The sequence below is a fragment of the Paroedura picta genome, chromosome 13, assembly GCF_049243985.1.
Source record: "Paroedura picta isolate Pp20150507F chromosome 13, Ppicta_v3.0, whole genome shotgun sequence".
Taxonomy (NCBI): domain Eukaryota; kingdom Metazoa; phylum Chordata; class Lepidosauria; order Squamata; family Gekkonidae; genus Paroedura; species Paroedura picta.
In genome coordinates, this window is record NC_135381.1 from 32,037,190 (window position 1) to 32,057,651 (window position 20,462).

The 20,462-nt window shown below is 42.6% G+C and overlaps 1 protein-coding gene across 5 annotated transcripts in view; it reads left to right on the plus strand.

Annotated features, from left to right (window-relative positions):
- The window catches only part of DIAPH2 (diaphanous related formin 2), a 420,337-nt gene that overhangs the window by 284,671 nt on the left and 115,204 nt on the right, over window positions 1-20,462 (plus strand). For all 5 annotated transcript variants that reach the window (XR_013226383.1, XM_077309067.1, XM_077309071.1 and 2 more), the window contains one exon: window positions 1,886-2,021. Coding sequence is in view for 4 of the 5 variants with exons in the window: in XM_077309067.1 (XP_077165182.1) it covers window positions 1,886-2,021 (136 nt within the window). In the remaining variant the exon portion in view is untranslated. The remainder of the gene's footprint in view (window positions 1-1,885; window positions 2,022-20,462) is intronic.

Consider the following 20,462-nt stretch of genomic DNA (forward strand, 5'->3'; position numbering starts at 1 on the left):
ACTTAGACAGCACTCTCATGGCTCTCCAGATTTGAAGCTACCACTCTTAACCACTACACAAAGCTGGCTCTAATAAGCATTGGAATAGACTACAGTCCTGTTGTCTATATCAATAACCTTCCATCTGAACCATTCTATTATACTGCAGCCCTGTTCTCTTTATAAAACTGTTCTCTTGAACATTTCCAGTTTACATAGTATTCTTGGCTTGATTCTGGTTCAGCTGATTGACCTGCCTGCATCTCCTCTGCATGGCCAAACATGAATGACCACTGGTCTTAGATCATTCTCATTCCTTCTGCCTTATCTTAATGTTCTAATCTTAATGTTCTAATTTAGCTGCAGTGAAATCAATTAAAAATTGGCACAATCCAGAAGTCATTTTTTAGCATGCGATTTGTGTGAAGTAGGGAGTAGAGAGAGAGACAGAAGTGTTTGAAAGATGCTGAAGAGAAGGTAGTTGTGGTTGCCAAGTAGGTTTCCAAATATTGAGGCCTTTTTCTTTCTAAAATTGTGTTTTCAAGTGATATTTATGTTGGGGTAATGATAGACATTCTAGATGGAGAAAAGTTTCATTAACACAGCATTTCATTTGAAAAGACAATAAATATTTATGTTCTATTTTCACCAAATGCTAATTGGGCACCTCGTATTTTCAAGAATTTCCAAATTCCTGACATATTAGAAATTGCAGTTACCTCTTTTTAATGCTTATATAAATTGAAACTTATTCTTTCTAGTTTTTTTTTGGAAATATGACACAGTATATGTTTATTGTTTAACTGGAATACCACTCAGTTCCCTCTCCTGTAAAGATGAACCAAACAAGGGAGCCAGTGGGCATGGCCATGCCCATTTGGCTGCATGTGTGACATGAGGGTACCCTAGAAGGAGGCTATATAAGGCACTATCATACCATTCCCCATACATAGTCTTTGTATCTTTTCCAGAGGCATGCAATAGTAGATTAATACTGAATTTCAGTTGATTTAATGACTATAGTTTATTTCTAAACTTCACTGGTGATTTTATCCATATACTATAGGACTTGTTCAGCCTTTCGCCCTATATCCCCCGCAGGGCTTTACGCTCGACAGGGACCAACTTGTTGGTTATCCCCGGCCCCAAGGAAGCCCGCCTGGCCTCTACCAGGGCCAGGGCCTTTTCGGTATTGGCCTCGACCTGGTGGAATGAGCTCCCGGAAGAGCTGAGGGCCCTGCAGGAATTACCAGCATTCCGCAGGGCCTTTAAAATGGAGCTCTTCCGCCAGGCCTACGGTGAGGCTGGGCGGTGAGGAGGATCAGGCCCCCCCATGAAATCTGGCGGTAGTGAGTGAGCACTAGTTCCCTCCACCTCCCTGTAGCTGAGGTGGCGAAGACTCGATGATTAGTATTGCCATCTATTGCTGTTATTGTTTAATGGGTTATTGTAATTTTATGTGATTGTTATGGATTTTAAGGGAGGGGCTTTTATGTGAGCCACCTCGAGCCTTCGGGGGGAGGCGGGATATAAATATAATAATAATAATAATAATAATAATAATAATAATAATAATAATAATAATAATAATAATAATAATAATAAAAATAAAAATAATAAAAATAATTTTAACCTAGATTTTTTTCAAAAAAAATCAGTACCTGTATTTACTGTTCTATACTGTTTTGTTTGTACCTGAAGATTTCCAGTTGAACAAAAAGCAGGATACTATTTTTGATTTTTGTTTTGTTTTTGTTAGAAAATGTTATTCACCTGGCACTTCCGAAGGTGACATGATTTTTTCTTCAGTCTGATAAAAAATGTCCGTTTCATACACATCTAGGTTTTCTTCAATTTGCTGTGCATAACTAATGGGAGAACTCTGTGTTCTGCGTTCCTGATGCAGGAGGCACTGAAGGAAAACAACAAGAGAAGAGAAATGGAGGAGAAGATCAAGAGGGCCAAACTGGCCAAAGAAAAAGCCGAACGTGAGAGGCTGGAGCGGCAGCAGAAAAAGAAGCAACTAATTGACATGAATAAAGGTAAAACAGCATTTGTAGCAGAGGCATTGATGGATATAAGATGTATCATTCCAAGTCGAGACCAATACCAGTTAGTACTGTTCAACTGTTGTGTTAAATATAGAGAACTGAAGCTATATTTTCCAGCATCTGTACCATACTATCTTCTTCTGTCACTGATGTGTTATATGTCAGCTCTTTTGAGATGTTTTCTGTTATTGCAATATTTTCATTTGGTATATAGTCCAATGGTTTTAAAAAGTGGTTTTTTACCTGTGAGTATGTGAGTTGTAAGCACGTTGTTCGTACTATTTTAATTGTCATTCTGCAAATATAATAATATGGCAATTGAAATCTTTGTTCTGCAGCTTTTAACTGTAATTTTAAGAAGTTTAAAGTGATTCCCTATTCTAGGCTGACAGTTGGACACAATAAAAAGATGTATCTTGAGCTTTCTGGTTAGCTGGAATAACATCATATTACCTGTGATGCCATTTCATTTTTTTTTTGTGAGAGGGCACAAGAAGGAGAGGGAGGAAGAATCAATAGGCCCCTAATACCTGAGCTTGAAAAGTTCCAGAAGATTGTTAAAATGCATTGTTTGTACCCTCTATCTCTTTGAATTCATCATTCTGAGAAGAGAGATGACACCAGTATGTATTAGATCGAATGAGAGATTACTTTACCCTGCACTTGGCTGTTCTCCCCCCTGTGATCATGTCAGTTCTATTGCAAAGCAAAGCGTTAATCCTTCACAATCATAAGACACATGGGAAAAAAAAGAAGAAGAAGAAAGCTCGGTGTGTTACTGTGGCTTGTCTTTTCTACCCAGTGAGCAAATCTGACATGATTCAGTCCTGGCAAAAATAATAGTATTTCTCTCTTGACAAATCTTATGTAAGACGCCAAGGTGCATTAGTTCGTACCCGAACAAGCCTTATAATTAGGGTGAGTTGAGGTAGCAGAACTGCTCAGGACTTCAAACCAATTAGGAGAAGGAGAGTCTGCAAGTGAAAGCGTTAACACGTCCCAGTAACCTTTCCTTATTTTTAGAGAATGGTAGTAAGTTGCAAAGACAAGGTGGGATTCACATGCCACTGTAGTACAGAATAGCACATGGTGGTATTTGACCGGAGAATCAGTTCAGCTTCTTAAATCATGACTGAATGTCTGAGTGCTCATGTTTGTACCCTTGTGGACCGAGTTTGGCTCCTTCAGGGACTGCAGAAAAACATGGATGACCTCCTGCTTGTCCCCTCTCTTCACAGTTCTAAAAACATCCGCTCCTCATTTTTTTCCCTGTGCTTCTCCTTGACCATTCATGCACTGGGAACTTCAGTGTCCCAGCTCCCGTGCAGGAGCACAAATAGGGGGTGGATGAGGTGCACCAGGCCAAATGCTCCCCCATGTGGGTGCAGGAAGAGGTGGGGCAACCTGCCACAACTAAAACTCCAACCTGCAGCCCACCATGAAACCTCCAGTGCATAAAAGGTCCTTGAGCTCTCCAGCAGAAGGCAGTGGACATTTAGACGGCTCTGCTATAAAGTATTTCTCCCCTGTAAAGTGTCATTTCAACTCATGTGAAACATGTACCCAAAAGCAGTTTGTCATGGTTACTCACTTATAATACCATATAGGCAAAATCATAACACTCTTCTGTCAGATATGAAATTTTCATTTTAGATTGTGATGTTCATCATAGTAAGTGTTTTAGATATCCTCCTACATTTTTGACAGTGATGAATTAGCTTTTTCAGAATAATGTACTTTTTGTTTCAGATCATTGTATCTGCTAGATTGTTTTTTTTCTCTTTTTCTTTAGATGTATATTGTGACAATACCTTTCACATGCTACTATATATTATTGTTTTAGTTAGCTTACTGAAATGTTAGATTTATTTTCTTAGGACACAGAGCACATGATTTTGTCATTTGGAATTGCATTTTGTTTCTGTCTTACTTTGTTTTCCGTTGGTGAGTCAAGTTATGTTACTGCTTCTAAAGTTCGCCTCACAGTCAATTCATTGGTGGATTGTATCATGCGACCTAATTGTACAAGGCTGCCCATCAGAAATCATAAGGCTGCACAACAAAACTCAGCCTGAGTTAAAGTGTGCTGCCAAAGAAATCTACAGAGGCCAGAAGAAGTGGGGGTACAAATGTATCTGTATAATAGCAACAGTTGTGTTCTGTACTCACCTCCAGGATAGATTTCTATTGCTTGCTCTACATGGACCTGCCCTTGTCCTTGATCCGGAAATTACAACTGGTACAAAATGCAGCTGTGAGGGTCCTCACAGGAACATCCATCCTGTGCTGAGACGGCTGAACTGGCTGCCGGTTGTGACCCGGATCCAGTTCAAGGTTTTGGTTTGAACCTTTAAGGCCATTCACAGTCTTGGACCCACATATTTGAGGGACTGCCTATCACCCCGCAGGGCTTTGCGCTTTGCAGGTACCAACTTGTTGGTCATTTTCAGCCCCAAAGAAGGTCACCTGGCCTCAACCTGGGCCAGGGAGCTTTCGGCATTCAGCAGGGCCTGAAAGAGAGAGATCTTCCACCAGGTTTGCAGTTGAGGCCAAGGTGGAGAGAAGATCAGTTGGGCCCCCCTTGCTAAGAAGCAGTTACATCTATTGGACATCTATGGCATTTGGCTATGGCTCCCTCTCACCTCCCCTGTTGGGTGTTATGTTAGGGGGAAGGATAGACGAGTTACACCACCATGTTTTTATGTTTTATTTCTTATTTTTTCTGTATTTCTATGTCCTCTATTTAATGTCCTTAATGGGATTGTATTTTAGTGTTGATGGACTATCATTGTAACCTGCCACAAGACGGTTCCCGGGAGTGGCAGGAAATAAAAATCCAAATAATAACAATAAACATACATATAAATTTTGATATGCCCTTTTATGGGGCATATAGGTACATACTGAAAGAAACAAAGGTATACAGACAAAGCTCCTTTTTTATGAACAGAAAAATCTACAGAAGCAATTCTGATGCAAATATTTAATCAGAACACTTTCAGTCATCATTGTATTTGATTATCTTGGCAATTAAAATCACCTGATAACTACCACTACAAGGATAAAGGGAAAAAAGAGCTGCCTCAGTCACAATTAGTACGGAATTAATTGTTTTGAAAGGTATATTAACATTCTCCCTTAACACAGATGAAGATAATGGAGTGGAGTTCATTACTGGAGGTTGACGGCTATCTGGGATGTCAAGGTATTCCTCTTCTGAAAATACATTAGCATCCCAATAGCTGATTCATAAGTAATTTAATAAGCTCATATCTATTAATATTCACAATTACATTTTGCTAATAGCACCATTAGGCTTCACACAATGGATTTAATGCTGTCATAACTGTTCAACACTCCAATACAAAGAGACCCCAGTATCTGTTACACTTGAATGCTGGTATTACCTTCCATTTACAGAAGTATAAAGCTGAATCAAAGTGCTCTTTTAGCATGGTAATAAGGTACAGTATGTATTGAGAACACAGTTTTGGTGTTGTCATCAAGTTGGCTTCACCCAGTATCTAACTTACATAGCATATCATGAAGTAGTTCATACATGCATAGGCATCTCTTGATAACAAAACCATTTTTTTTAAATCTCAGGAAAGTAGGAATAAAATAAGCAATTTGATGAATAAACATTGAAGTATTACTGTTTTGTATTCTCTGCATCTTCTTGATGGTTTTTGTACCAAATAATAATAATAATAATAATAATGATGATAATGATGATGATGATGATGATGATGATGATGATAATCTTTAACCGCCCCTGCGGTTAAATAAAGCCCTAAGGGCTATTGGGGAGGAGTTAGGGAGGGCTCTGTCCATGATAAAAACTCAGAGGGGCAAATCAGAAGCCGCAAAGCGGATCCTGATTCGCCCCTCCAAGTGCCACTCACAGGCCTCTCAAGGGCCAAGCGGCCAATGGGGAGGTGCGCGAAGTGCCTTCCCCATTGGCCCCTCACCAGGACAGCCCAAAATTCCATTCACCCACTCCAGTCCGGCTGCCATTCTGCTCCTGACCACTGCAGGGAGAGGAGGTCAGCAGGGCTGCCAAGGGGGATGAGAACAGAGACTGCGCCAGCCCTTTTTGCCCCAAGGCTGTCCTAACTGTCATGTCTAACAGCAAATTGCCTCAGAACCGTGACAGAGCTGGCCGGAGGCTGCAGAGTGCTCACCTTCCCCCCCTTCAGGCATGCTGCGAAGGAGCCTCTGACAGGCCCTAACTGAGGGGAGGGAGGCATTTTCCTTTAGAGAGCAATGCAGGGGAGCCTGGGGGCCTTCCTTTTGAGGGGGGGGGACTTTCCCCTTCTGCCAAACAGTTGCCTGACAGGAAGGCCACAGAAAAGCCCCTTCTCACTTATAATACTGCTCTGCCTGGAGGTTAGACACAGCCAAGACATGTGTCTTTCTTCTTTGCAACTCTCTGTAGATTTGAAGTCACTGCACAGCATTATTCTGCAGAAGAAACTGGCTCTTTTGTCTCCTGTTTCATCTGCACAACAACCCTGTGCAGTAGACCTCAAGTCTTTCAATTCAACAACAACCTGTGTGGGAGGCCTTAAATATTTCTTCTCTACCACAACCCTGTCCAAAGTAGTCCTTTCTGCCTGGGAAGCTGATCTTTATACTCTGCAGGTGAGCTGTAATTCCAGGAGCTTCCAGGCCCCACCTGGAGGTTGGCTACCCCTGGGTTGGAAATATTCCTGGAGGTTTGGAGGCGGGACTTCAAAATCGGACAATGCCTCAGAGTCCAGCCTTCAGAGGAGACATTTTTGCCAGCAGTTGGGAGGGAGTGGTGCAGGAGTGTCCCTCCTGGCCTATGGGTTATGGCCAGCCCTTACCAGTAACTGTTTGTATTCTGGGGCACAGACAGGCAGACCAGCATCAGTCCTATGAGCTTGGAAAGTGCAGGAAGTTCTAAATAAATATTTACAGCCTGAAATTGTAAATAGAGAACAAGTAAATGTCTGGAGATACATGGTAACTGTAATGTCTTATTGGCCTGGCAAATAACCTTGGCCTGGCAAATAAAAAAACAGTATAAAAAAACCTTACTGAGGTCAAGACTGCTGTGCACAGAGAGTCTTCCTCTTAGGGTTGCCAGCTTCCCTGTGAGGCTCGCTACCCCACCTCCCTAATGGGGAGTCTGCTATGGGTAGAGAAAGGACAGACGATTGGAAAATGCTTTGAGACACCTGAGGCCTGCTGAGTCACTGCGGCCCATTCCCAGTTCTCTCAGATCTCTCACAACCCCACACACATAATTGGTTAATTGGTTAATTGGTTAATTGGTTAATTGGTTAATTGGTTAATTGGTTAATTGGTTAAATGGTTAATTGGATAATTGGTTACTTGGATAATTTGTTAACTGGGTAACTGGTTGATTGGTTGATTGGTTAATTGGTTAATTGGTTAATTGGTTAATTGATACTTATAAGTGGTCCCTATTGAGCCTGTCTTCTTGGGCTGGCATACAACATCTGTAACTGCTCTGTGGAGGCATTATAAATAAAATGCTAAGGGCCCTTGGGGTGGAACCTGTCTGTGATAGGGGAAGGGAGCCCATTGGCCCCTTCCCCCCTAGAATGACAAGCAGAGAGCTCAATTGGCAGGCACATTGCACCTGCTGATTGAGCCCTCCGCTTATCATTCCAGGGAGAAGGCACCAATCACCAGCTGAGCACAGCATAGTTGGTGATTGGCCCCTTGGCCCCGGCCTGATGAGTCAGGAGGCATGAAGAACCTCCTGACCCGCCCACCCCCCCACATCTATCACCTTCCCCCATGCAGCCATGACCAGGCTGCCTACCGCGAGGACACGCAGGCGCCCGGCCCAACCTGCTAGAGGTGGCGGGGGGGCTTTGCCCCCCACCAAGGGGACAGGCCTGACGTGTCGCTGACGTTGCGGCCCTGTCCCGTTCCTACCCTGAACCCCTGCAGCTGCCTGGCAGCAGCCCGTCCCTGCCCGCATTCGGCCCCGCCAGAGGGACAGCCCTGCCACATCACTGACATAGCAGCCCTGTCTCTTTGCATACCCCAAACCCCCGCAGGTGCCCGCCAGCCAGCTGCAAGACTCACCACTGACCCCAAACAACACACAAACGTGGGAGTCGATGACGACACTGGTAGGCAGCCACCCCTCTTGACCCCACATGCTTCCCCCTGCCCCACAACTCACCCCTGCACTCTCCTGCTGGTTCCCCACCCCCAAACACCTTGCCCCCACCCTTCTCTACCCCTAGCTCTTCCCCCCTCACTACTCACCCCCACACCTGCCCAGCAGCCCCTTCTTTCCACTCCTGCCGCGTCCCCTTCCATTGCACCTATCTGCCTGCCTGCCTCCCTCCCTCTCCCTTCTTCCTTCCTTCCTTCCTTCCTTCCTTCCTTCCTTCCTTCCTTCCTTCCTTCCTTCCTTCCTTCCTTCCTTCTGTTCTCTCTCTCTCTGCCTCTTTTCTCCCTCTCCATTTCTTTCTTTCTTTCTTTCTTTCTTTCTTTCTTTCTTTCTTTCTTTCTTTCTTTCTTTTCCTCCCTTCTACCCATCTATCCATCCAACCCTTAATCTCCTTTCTGCATCTCTCCTGCTCAATTCTTATTCATCCACCACATGTTAGACACCTGCAGGGACATCTTTGAAGTAGTTTTTTCTTTGTGGAACTACATTCATACATTAAAGAAAACAGAAACTATTGAATGAATGGATTAATTTATTACAGTAATTGACCGGAATATCAAATAGCATATACAGTATAGGTATTAACACAAAAAAAAACATAATTAATCCCTGAGAGTCTGAGTATTATTATCCCAAACACTTTAATGGATTTAGAAGTGGGTAACTTGGCTTAGTATTTCACACTCTTGGTCTGTGCAGAAGGTGGTACAAATCATCATTTCTGCTAGGGGCTCGATAGACTTCCTTTCTTGCTGACTCTAGAACTACTAAAGTAGGGAAGGACCTCCATCTCTTATTCCTATTAAAGAGTCTACACTCTGATAATTTCTGCCAAATAAAATACTCTTCTCAAGATAACCTAACTAATAAAATCCCTATAGAGATCAGTGTTAAGCAGTATTGTATTCTACTTCGACACCTCATAGAATCATAAAATCATAGAATAATAGAGTTGGAAATAGAGTTTTATGCATCTGTATGTAACCCACCATGAGCCATTAGGGAGTGATGGATAATAAGTCGAATGATAATAATAATAATTTATTATTATTAAGCTTAATAATAGAGCCAGTTTGGTGTAGTGGTTAGGAGTACGGACTTCTAATCTGGCATACCGGGTTCGATTCTGCACTCCCGCACATGCAACCAGCTGGGTGACCCTGGGCTCGCCATGGCACTGATAAAACTGTTCTGACTGAGCAGTGATATCAGGGCTCTCTCAGCCTCACCCACCCCACAGGGTGTCTGTTGTGCGGAGAGGAATGGGAAGGCGACTGTAAGCCGCTTTGAGCCTCCTTCGGGTAGGGAAAAGCAGCATATAAGAACCAACTCTTCTTCTTATACCCCGCCCCTCTTGACAAGTTGGCTCTGGACAGCTTAAAATAAGGCAAATAGCCTTTACAATAGTACAGTAAAACCACTAAAACACCCTCCCCCCCCAATTAAAACATAGTAATCAAACCCCATAAATAACCAAACAAGGCTGATGGCGGACAAAAGCCAAACAATTCCCTTGTTCCCATGCCGCCACCCATATCATGTCATTAATATGATGGAAAACAGCCAGTCAAATGTCATAGGGTGGGACCCCTATCATCATCATCATCATCATCATCATCATCATCATCATCATCTCCAGAATGAGAATTGGCCTGAAGCACTATCTGAATAAATTAATTGTGCGGCAAATCATTAAAAAATTTAGTTTGAACAGACAAATATAATGGTCCGCCAAAAAGCTTCATAAATACTCTTGGAAAATTGATGGAAATAACATTGAACAAGACTATCAATACAAGTACTTAGGCATTACCTTAAACATTCATAACAATTGTTTGGCATACAAGACGATTAGGAGCTCTATGGAAAGGCCTTTGGCCCTTTTAACAAAATTTTATTTTCATAAGGGTAACCAAGATCTAAACAGAGTGTTGAAAATATATAACATTAAAATGGTTCCATACCTGCTCTATGGTATACTGATCTGGATTGAAGCTTTTAAACATTAGAAAGACTTCATGCCAATTCTCATTCTGGAGATGATAATGATGATGATAATGATGATGATTATGAGAACTAGCAGCTCCCTATGTGGTCCCAGAACACCTAGCCACAGTGATCCATGCAGTGGTCACATTGACTTCTGTAACTTGCTCTATCCAGGCCTCCCGTAACCTTGATCCGGAAACTGCACCTGGTCTAGAACACTGCAGCCAGGGTCCTTACAGCAAAACCATGGAGGTCACATTCGGCCCATCTTTCAACAACTTCAGTGGCTTCCAGTCAAATTCTGAATCAGGTTTAAGGTTCTGGTAATCATCTTTAAGGCCATCCATAGTTGGGGTCCAGTGTATCTAAAGGATCACCTCTCTGCCTACACCCCTCAGTAGCTCTGCTACTACCAATTGCCTGGTGATCGGTGGCCCCAACGAGGCTTGTATTACCTCAACCAGGGCCAGAGTTTTTTTTCCATCCCAGCCCCCACCTGGTGGAACACTCTCCCAGAGGAGATCAGAGCCCTAGCAGAGCTTAAACAGTTCTGCAGGGCCTGGAAAAGGGAGCTCTTCTGCCATGCATTTGGTTGAGGTTGACCTGAATTCAGTCACCTTCCATTGGCCCTGAGCCCCTTCCCATGAAAACCACCACCAATATGTCCAACCCACGGGGCCATAAATATGTTACAGTTATATGGATGAGGTTGTGCTTTCATGGTTGCAAGGTTCCAGATCTTCTTCCTCATATTATTTTGATCTGTCCCAAATTCTCCCCTTATCACTTTCTGATTAATGATATATTACCTACTCTCCTACTTAAACTGGATGAAATAACAATTGTTTATGGACTGCTTCATGGCTCTGTTTCTACATCAACCTCCTGTTTCTTGCAACATTTTTTAGGTAATGTTTTTAGAATTAATTCTATGTTCTTAATGAATCTGAGAAACTGTTGTACCATAGCTATATCATTTTTATTCCATATATTTTGTTTTTAATTGCCAATAAAGGCTTCTGTACTGAAGTAGGGAATGAAACTGCTTTTACCCCCCACTCAACAGTATTCAGCTGGGAAGTTACATTCAGCTTGCTGAATCACAATTCATAAAGGTAATAGGTAGAAGATGGTAATGTAACCTGAGACATAAAATCTCGAGCTGTTCTCCATTTTTAAAACAGTGTTAACCGGCAAAATGATTTGCAGTCAGTCCAGTGAAAAATAATTCTTGCCTCTGTTGACTATAGCTCCCATTGTGAGGTTTTGGTGTGAGAATCAGATTCTCCCATATAATATATATGTGAAAGATCTTACGCAGCAGCCCTGGTTCACCTCCTGGCCTATCATGGCCCCCCATCAACCTCCCCCCCCCAAAAAAACTGTATAGTCCGAGTCTCTTCAATCTTCCCCCTTGATCATCTTGGGTGCTCTCTTTTGTCCTGTTACCAACTCTGTGATGTCCTTTTGGACACATCCAGTTCTAGGCTGCCAATTCTGGTTGGGAAATCTAGAGATTGGAGAGGGGGGGGGATGTCAGTGGGATCCAGTGCCATAGAGTCCATCTTCTCCAGGGGAACTGACCTCTGCTGTATGGAGATCAGCTGCAGATCTCCTGAACCTGGAGGGCAGCTCAGCAGCATTTCCTTCCTCCTCCTGTTCGCCTCTGCCAGCAGGCCACTGCAGCCGGGCTCCTTTTTATGCCTGGCTTTATACCTCTCCAGCAACTTCCTCATCCTCCTTCCTCTTCACTCTTTGGCTCAGGTACATGGGGAGGGGTGGTGGGGATTGTGGAGAACAGAGGAGGCAGCCGGCACGGTTCAGTGGCTGAGGGTGCGCACTGCAATAGCTTCCCCAGAGTTCATTTAGGCCCGCCCCTTCCGTAGTCTATTTCCATTTCACTTTGCTGTCCCTATGCTTCTATAAATATCTCACTTCAATAAAAAGGATAACTGTGATGAGCAATATCAGAGAGATTCAAGTGCAGGGATTTCAAGTGCAGAAGTTTCTTTTAATTAAAGCTCTGAAGCTCTGACTCTGGTTGAAGTCTTCAATTTAATATTATACTGTAAATGATTTATTGGCGACATAACAGTTTCCCATCTTCAGTTTAGCAATTCCCCCTTTTTTTTTAATGTTAATACAATTCTATGTTTTCTCAAGCAGCAAGTCCTCAAATGCTAAATTACATCTTACAGGAATGCATTATCAGTTCTTTTTAGAGCAATGGATGAAGAATACTGGCTCCACAAATACATTTCTGTGTTCTCATTCCTCTTTCATCATATGCTCATCATTTTCAACTTAAAAAAATACTTGCAATATCATATTCTACCTGTAGAGGAAAACAGTAGGCTTGATGTCTCTTTCTGACTTTACTAGAAGGAAAATCAGTCAAGCACACTCAGGAAAAACACAGCTAGTATTTTAGGACACATTCAGATTATTATTCCTAATCACAGGATTGTTGTGAGTATAAAACCGAATACCTTGAAGAACTGGTAGTATTAAAAAATGAATAGGGAATTATTATCCTTAATTTGAAATAAACAAATTCTAAGCAAAATTACAGAAGAGTCTCATGGCACTTTGAAGACTAACAAACTCATGATGTTACACATGTTCATGACAATGCAAAAAAGAGAGAAAGGATCAAAAGAAAGGTATAAAGGAGTATTGTAGATGAATAGCAGAAAAACAGAATCTGTGTAGTAAATATCATGTTATAGAAACATTATGGAACATGCTGGATGATGTACTCATTTAAAAATTTGCTCAGATTTTTTTTAGAACTCTCCTATTATGTAAACACTTCACCACAAGAAATAAATTGTTAAATGATGCGGCAGAATTCTAGCTCAAATCCATATTCTGAACTGGGTGTCTACCTATGGAAAAATTAAACCCAGTACTACTGTCATTGAATCAGTTGGAATGGTCCTCCACGGTCATCTAGTCCAACCCCCTGCAGAATGCAGGAAATGCACAACTACCTGCCAACCCACAGTGACGCCAATTCCATGTGCACATGATGCCCCCACTAAAAAAAACCCTAAAGTTTCTGTGATGGAAATTTAATGTACTGGACCCATTGTAAATTTCTGCTGGCATAAGGAGATGTGGTTTTTACTAGTTCCCAGAAGACCTTCAGCTTCCCCTGGGATCTCCAGGAGTAGCATTTCAGCTAGGCTACGAGAAAAGGGGAGAGTAGAGGTAGTCCTGCTAGGCTGACACAAATATTAAAAAAATACAGCTGTCAGAGATCAGAATATAGTGAAGATTTCCTCTTATGATATTAGGAAGGTCTTCATATGCAAGGCTGATGAAGGTTCAAAATGAGTATATAGGCTTGTGTTTCATTGTGTACAGAGGAGAGCGACGAAGATGATCTGGGGCCAAGGGACCAAGCCCTATGAAGATAGGTTGAGGGACTTGGGAATGTTCAGCCAGGAGAAAAGGAGGTTGAGAGGGGACATGATAGCCCTCTTTAAGTATTTGAAAGGTTGTCACTTGGAGGAGGGCAGGATGCTGTTTCTGCTGGCTGCAGAGTAGAGGACACGCAGTAATGGGTTTAAACTTCAAGTACAACGATATAGGCTAGATATCAGGAAAAAGTTTTTCACAGTCAGAGTAGTTCAGCAGTGGAATAGGCTGCCTAAGGAGGTGGTGAGCTCCCCCTCACTGGAAGTCTTCAAGCAAAGGTTGGATACACACTTTTCTTGGATGCTTTAGGATGCTTAGGGCTAATCCTGTGTTGAGCAGGGGGTTGGACTAGATGGCCTGTATGGCCCCTTCCAACTCTATGATTCTATGATTCTATGATTCATTATGGTTTTTAAATTGTCTTTCTGCACATAGTATTGACAGAATGTTTATATTTCTGATATTCACAGGCAGTCATATTTATATGTTTTTTTAGTCAACTTTCTCTTTTTTTGGCCTATATTGTGGAACTCCTGGGGAAGGGGGGTAAAGCTTTCATAATCCAGACCTCAATTGGTCAGATTGTTTCTGACATGGTGACCTTGGATCCACAAACGCCATAATACATTTGTGTACAAAATACTAATTAATTAAAAGCCAAAGAAGTGTAAAAAGCTGTAAGTTGGACAAGACATGCTTCCCTTTAATTTCCTCTTAGCTTCTGGTGGCGTGCATTGAAATAATTACTTAATGAGGCGGGAATACTACAAGCTACGGGGAATCCACTTGCCCTGAGACCCTTCAGGATATAAGCCTACTGTTTCTCATGCACCCTCATTAAAATGCTTGACCACAACAGCCTCATTTGAGCATGGATCTCTCATACGGTAGAAATATTGTCTACAATGTGAAAGAATTTAGGATTAGTCATCTTATCTGTGTATGTGTGTTTGAGAGAGGGAGAGAGCGTGAATGTGCTCACAGCAGTCAGAGTCTTACTGCTTCCAAGTTTCTTTAAACTGGCTGTTTCTCCACTATGTTCTTGCTGAGTTAAAAGAGAATGAGCTCCCCGAATCTGAACAAATCAAGATCACATGAAAGACAGTATTCCTAAAGCCAGAAGACAAAATAATTGGCAAAGATATCTGAACACACATCGGTTACAGTAGTCAGTGTCACGCTAACCAATATGAAAGTGACGTCTGTTCTCTGTAACTCAAAAGGTAAAGGGGTGCAACAGAAGAATTCCCTTTTTGTGTTGTTGTAAGTATAGTGATGGAATTATATGTAGAAAAGCAGGCACGGCAGCCCAGTGTGAGTTCCAGTACTGAATCCTTTTCCAAAACTTCTCTAAGTGAAAAAAAAAATAGCCTTTGAAGGAAGATAGGTTCAGGTGAGTAGCTGTGTTGATCTGAAGTATTGAAACAAAATTTGAGATCAGCCAAGACATCCTAGAAGGATTCAAATGCTGAGATGATTTGCTTGTTCCAATTAGTTAGGTTGGACAGTGTTGTCTTTGTGCTAAACAAAGAGGGGAGCCTTTATCTAGTTTAAGGACAATTTGTCGTTCTCTCACTTGTATCAGGATATGAAAACAAGTTTGCATCAACTAAGACTTGCTTCAGATGCCTTCAATCATTGAAAGGAAAAGAAAGCATTCTGAATTTAAAGGCTCTTACTCATTAATCAGTGATTTCTCAAGGAAATAATATTATTTAGCTTAGTTTTATAGATAGGATCAGCATTACAGTGTACCGGAGGGGGGGGTCATCTTGGGTCAATTGGACCCAGAAAAAAATTCAATATTTCCAAAAAATCCTACATCCCAAAAACAGTATAGTATTCAGAAGTGGAATGTGTGTTTTGTTTCTTCGTTTGTTTATTTGTTTATTTGTTTTTTAATCCCAAAGTTTTTAGAGTCCAATTGACCCAAGAAGAAAAATGCTGATTTTACAGTAGTCAGTCCAATCCTGGGGCTTGCTTGGCTTCTCCCACACTCCAGGAGAAGCTGACCCCAGGATCTCTCCCCACCACACAAAGAGTTGGCTGGGAGCTCTCAACTCCCTACACCCCAGCTGATCAAGTGCTGGCTCCTCTTGCAGCCCAGATTAAACTGAGCTGCAAGAAGAGCCATCCCCAGCTGAGATAGCACAGAGCTGTCAGCTCCCACTATCCTGCTGCAAGAGAGGATCAGTTGGTATGACAGGAGCTGACTCCTCTTGCAGCTTTGAATAAACAGCTGCAACAGGATCCAGCCCCAGCCAAGGTTGCCCAGGGCTCTCAACTGATCATACTTCTGAATATCCCTGAATAAAAGTGGGGGAAAGTTGCTTTTATTCTGTCTCAGCTATATTGATAGCTGATCTGATTCTCTGATCTGTAATCTTCATCATCATCATCTTTAAACCGCCCGTGGCGCCACGGACTAAATAAATGGTTAAGGGGCCTTGAGGTGGGATTTGTCCGTGATCAGGAAGGGTCCGGATTGGACCCTTCCTCACGACAGACAATCGGAGGGACCAATCAGCAGGCGCAAAGCGCCTGCCAATTGGTCCCTCCGATTCCCAGCCCCAGCAACTGCGAGCCGCGCGCAGCGCGGCTCGCAGTTGCTCCCGGCCTGACGCAGCGAGAGGCACGAAGTGCCTCTTGCCACGTCAGGCCGCCGCCGCCGAGAGAACGCCGACCAAGCCAGCCACCGCCCATCGGACCGCCGCCGCTGAAACAGCGACACTGAAGAAACACAGCCACTCACAGTAAGTGCCTAGCGCCCGCTGCATTTAGCTGCAGCGGGCTTGATTACTAGTCTTAAATAATACCCCAAAACACCCCTAGATAAGCACAATTGTTCCCCCTTGCTGCCCAGAGTAAAATGACATATAAAAGGGTAAAAGGTAAAGGTATCCCCTGTGCAAGCACCGGGTCATGTCTGACCCTTGGGGTGACGCCCTCTAGCGTTTTCATGGCAGACTCAATACGGGGTGGTTTGCCAGTGCCTTCCACAGTCATCGCCATTTACCCCCCAGTCAAAAACGCTAGAGGGCGTCACCCCAAGGGTCAGACATGACTTGGTGCTTGCACAGGGGATACCTTTACCTTTACCTTATATTTTTGTTAATTTATAGGAAGATAGGTGTCACTCATACAGCATTATTATTTTTTCTCTGATAGAAAGGTATGGTAAGAAGTTTAAATGAGTTAAAACTAATGCTCAAATGTCTGATCTTCCTGGGGACTTTCAAATCTTTTGTTCCGAGTTTTACAAAAGTTTTTTTTTCCCCAATTGCTATCAGCATCTATTAAAAAATTAAATATAATAGAGAATGTTACTTTCATTGTTAATTTTTTAACACTTGTCAATTGGGTTATCTCATCATTACATAGTAATGTTTCTAGAAGACTTTTAACCCATATATACTGAAACAAGGGATTTGCCCATTGCTTAAAGTAGATATTTTGCAAAAGTGACAACTGTTTGCCCACCAGAGACTAAGGATTTATAACCTTCAGTTTTCCCCTGATTTTAAAATGTCCTTCTTTTACAGCTTTGTGAAACTCTTTAGTTTTTATAACAGAAACCACTAGTAATATTCCAGGAGTTAATTTTTGTCTGACCTTTATCAGGCATTGTCTAAAACATTGATAACAAAACCATAATTGGCATCATAACTATTTTATCTCTTCTAGTAAACTAAATCCAGACTCTCAAAGGTTTTGACACAAAAAATTGCTTCACGAGAGTCTGTGTTGTGTCTTTATCTTCTTTTATCCATTTCACTACCCATCATATTCTATCTGAATAGTAATACTTCTGAACACTGTTAATTATCTAGCCCCCTCTTTTGATCTTATCCTGGACATCATGAAAATTTATCCTAGGTCTCTTATAATCCCAGATATATTAGATAAACATTTTACTTTTACACTCCCAGAAAATTTAGTTTAGGTAGTATTGGCTAAAGATGGGCATGAGCCAGCCCATGGGTTTCTTCAAACCCACAGAATGGACTAGTTTGTGGGACGTAAACTGGGATTCATATGGCCATGGCCCTGACAATCATGCATGTCCACATTCAACGGCACTTGAGGGATCCCTGTGTTGCTTTCCTGCTAGGGGTGGTTTGTGACTTATAAGAGGATCCCTGCTGTATTTACCCTCTCTCCCCAAAAGATTTATAGATCTCACGCCAACACACACCTATCTGCCAGGTTTGATTTTAGAGTTGGTGAGTGACTGCTCTCTCAATTGGCCAAAGTCCTCCTGTTTTCCCCCCAACAAGATGGGTGGTAGGGCGCAAACGCGGGGTGCAGCTTGAATGAGAGGTAGGGTACACATGAACGGCTCACATTGTGGGGTGGGGAGGCCCATCCCTTCTATTATGATGCAGGGACCCATGCCAGTGGAGGCCAGCCTGCCACCAGAAGAAGAGGTAACCCCCGCTGTTCAGTCTTCCCCCAACAATCCCATAAATCCCAAAGAGCAGCAGTTGATTATGCTCTTTCTGGAGGAAGAACCTGAGTCTGTAGAATTGGGGGCTGGGGAGAACATCTAGCCCCTTCACATCACAAGCCACTCTGTCTGCATCTACCTCAAGTACGCCCTTGGACCCATCCTTGAGGACTATTGGTGTCCTTCATTCACAGCCTGTTAAACCAGCTCAGTCCAAGATTTCATCCAGAGTTGTGGAACTACTTCCAAACAATTCCTGGTAACCCCTGTGTCACAGAGTGTGGGATTTGCAAGACCCACATGCACCATGGGACCAACCTGAGCTACCTTTCTTCTTCCACTCTCCACTGGCACCTGCAGTTAATTCACCCTACTGTTTTGCCTGTGGAGGAGAGAGAGTTTCACAGGCATCACCTTGCAGCATGATATTCCATCCCATAGGATTTTTGTCACTGGGTGGTTCCTTCCATGTACCAGTCTATGGTAAACATGGTGAAGGCTGAGCTATCGAGAGCCAAAGGATGCACCGTGCATCTCACTGCCAACTTGTGGAGCAGCCAGCAGCATGGCTACCTTTCCCTTATTGCCCACTGGTGGCAGCCCAAGGATTTCTTGGCTGGCATTGCCAGTGGGGGTGATATCTTTCCTCTGGGATATAATATGTTCCTTTGGCACACACAATTTTGTAACCAAAAATATTTCCAAATTCTTCTGTCAAATCTACTCATATCTCACATGAGGATATAATTTTAGTTTGTAAGCCTAAATAGCATTTAGGGTTATTCCCTTTATATGAGGCAAGGCTTTTCTCTGAGTATATTGGGAGAGCTGCATTTGAGCATGTAGAGGCTAGACAGATGGTAAGTCTGGAAGTTATGAAATCTTTGAATACCTTTTAAGTCTGCCTACTGTTGAAAAGCAATGAGATAGTGGAAAATATCCTAATACCATTTTATTAGTGTTTGTAGTTCTTTGGTACATTTCCAGGAGGGGTGGGGACAGCCATTAAATAAACATAGGACAAATGTGAGCCTAAGAATCTCAAAGTTCATTCATTTAAATAACAGCCAAATATTTTAATCTAGATATTCGATGGCGATAATAAACCTCAGTGTACATTTAAGACTTTAAAAACATTATTTTCCTATTACTTACAGTGGGGAGATAAGCAAAGATTTCTATTGTGGGCATGCATAGATTTTTTTTCTCTCTCTCCCAGATTCTGGAGAGAAGCTTGGGAACTACATAAAAACTGGAACTTATAAAATAATCTTTTTTATGTAGTCTGACTTTAACAGTTACTGCTCCTCCTGACTGCATAACTCAATGACAGTGCCTTTTTTCATTTATCACTATGTCAAATGGCAATCATAATACCAACTGCATTAACTGCAAAGGGAATCAAAATGCCTTTTTATTAAGCTCAGGATACTAGCTGACATTTCTGTGAAGATATTTGTCAGGGAGGCATTTATAAAGGTGTTGTGTGAACTAAATCACAAGGTTTGGATTAGCAAGTAGATTTGCAGAGGATTGTTTGAAGTAGTATTAGAATGCGGGGGGAGGGGGCCTTCTCCCCTCCAGCTGAATAGTGAGCCCACAGACCAGACCATTTTTCACCTATCACCAGTCATACAATTGCTACTTACTCCTTTTTTCCTCGTATCTCTTGCTCTGATTAAATTAATGTTTCTTGGCAAAAGAGAGAAATGGGGTGGGCTCAAGCAGAGTTGCCTGAAACTCAACCCTTCAAACATGGAGTCTCTGTGGCTAGTTAGAAAAGGACCAAACGAGGAAGCATGTTTACCCTGCCTGGACAGGGTTCAACTCTATGTTGTTCCCTCAGTCGGGAATCTGGGTGTGATCCTTGACACCTCGTTATCTATAGAGGTGCAGGACTCGAGAGCTGCCAGTCTTCCACTTTCAACAAGCCAACTACTAGAACCCTACGTGACCCCGGAACACCTAGCCACAGTTGCCCATGCATTGGTCACCTCTAGGCTGGACTTCAGTAACTTGCCCTACTTGTGCCTACCCTTATCCTTACTCCAGAAATGGCAACTGGGCCAGAATGCAGTGGCCATTGTTTTTACAAGAACCCCGTAGAGGGCACACATTCAACTTGTGCTACAGCAGCCACACAGGTACCTAGTTGAATTCCAGATCAAGTGTAAGGTACTGGTTCTTACTCGTAAGGCCATCCACAGTCCAGGTCCTGCATATCTGAGAAACTACTTTTCTGTCTAAACCCCCAAAGAGTGCTACACTCTTCAAATACCAACCAGCTGATGGTCGCTGGCCCCAAAGAGATACATCTGGTCTCAACCAGGGCCAGGATATTTTCCATCCTGTCCCCTACCTGATAGGATGAGCTTCTGGATCACATCTGGTC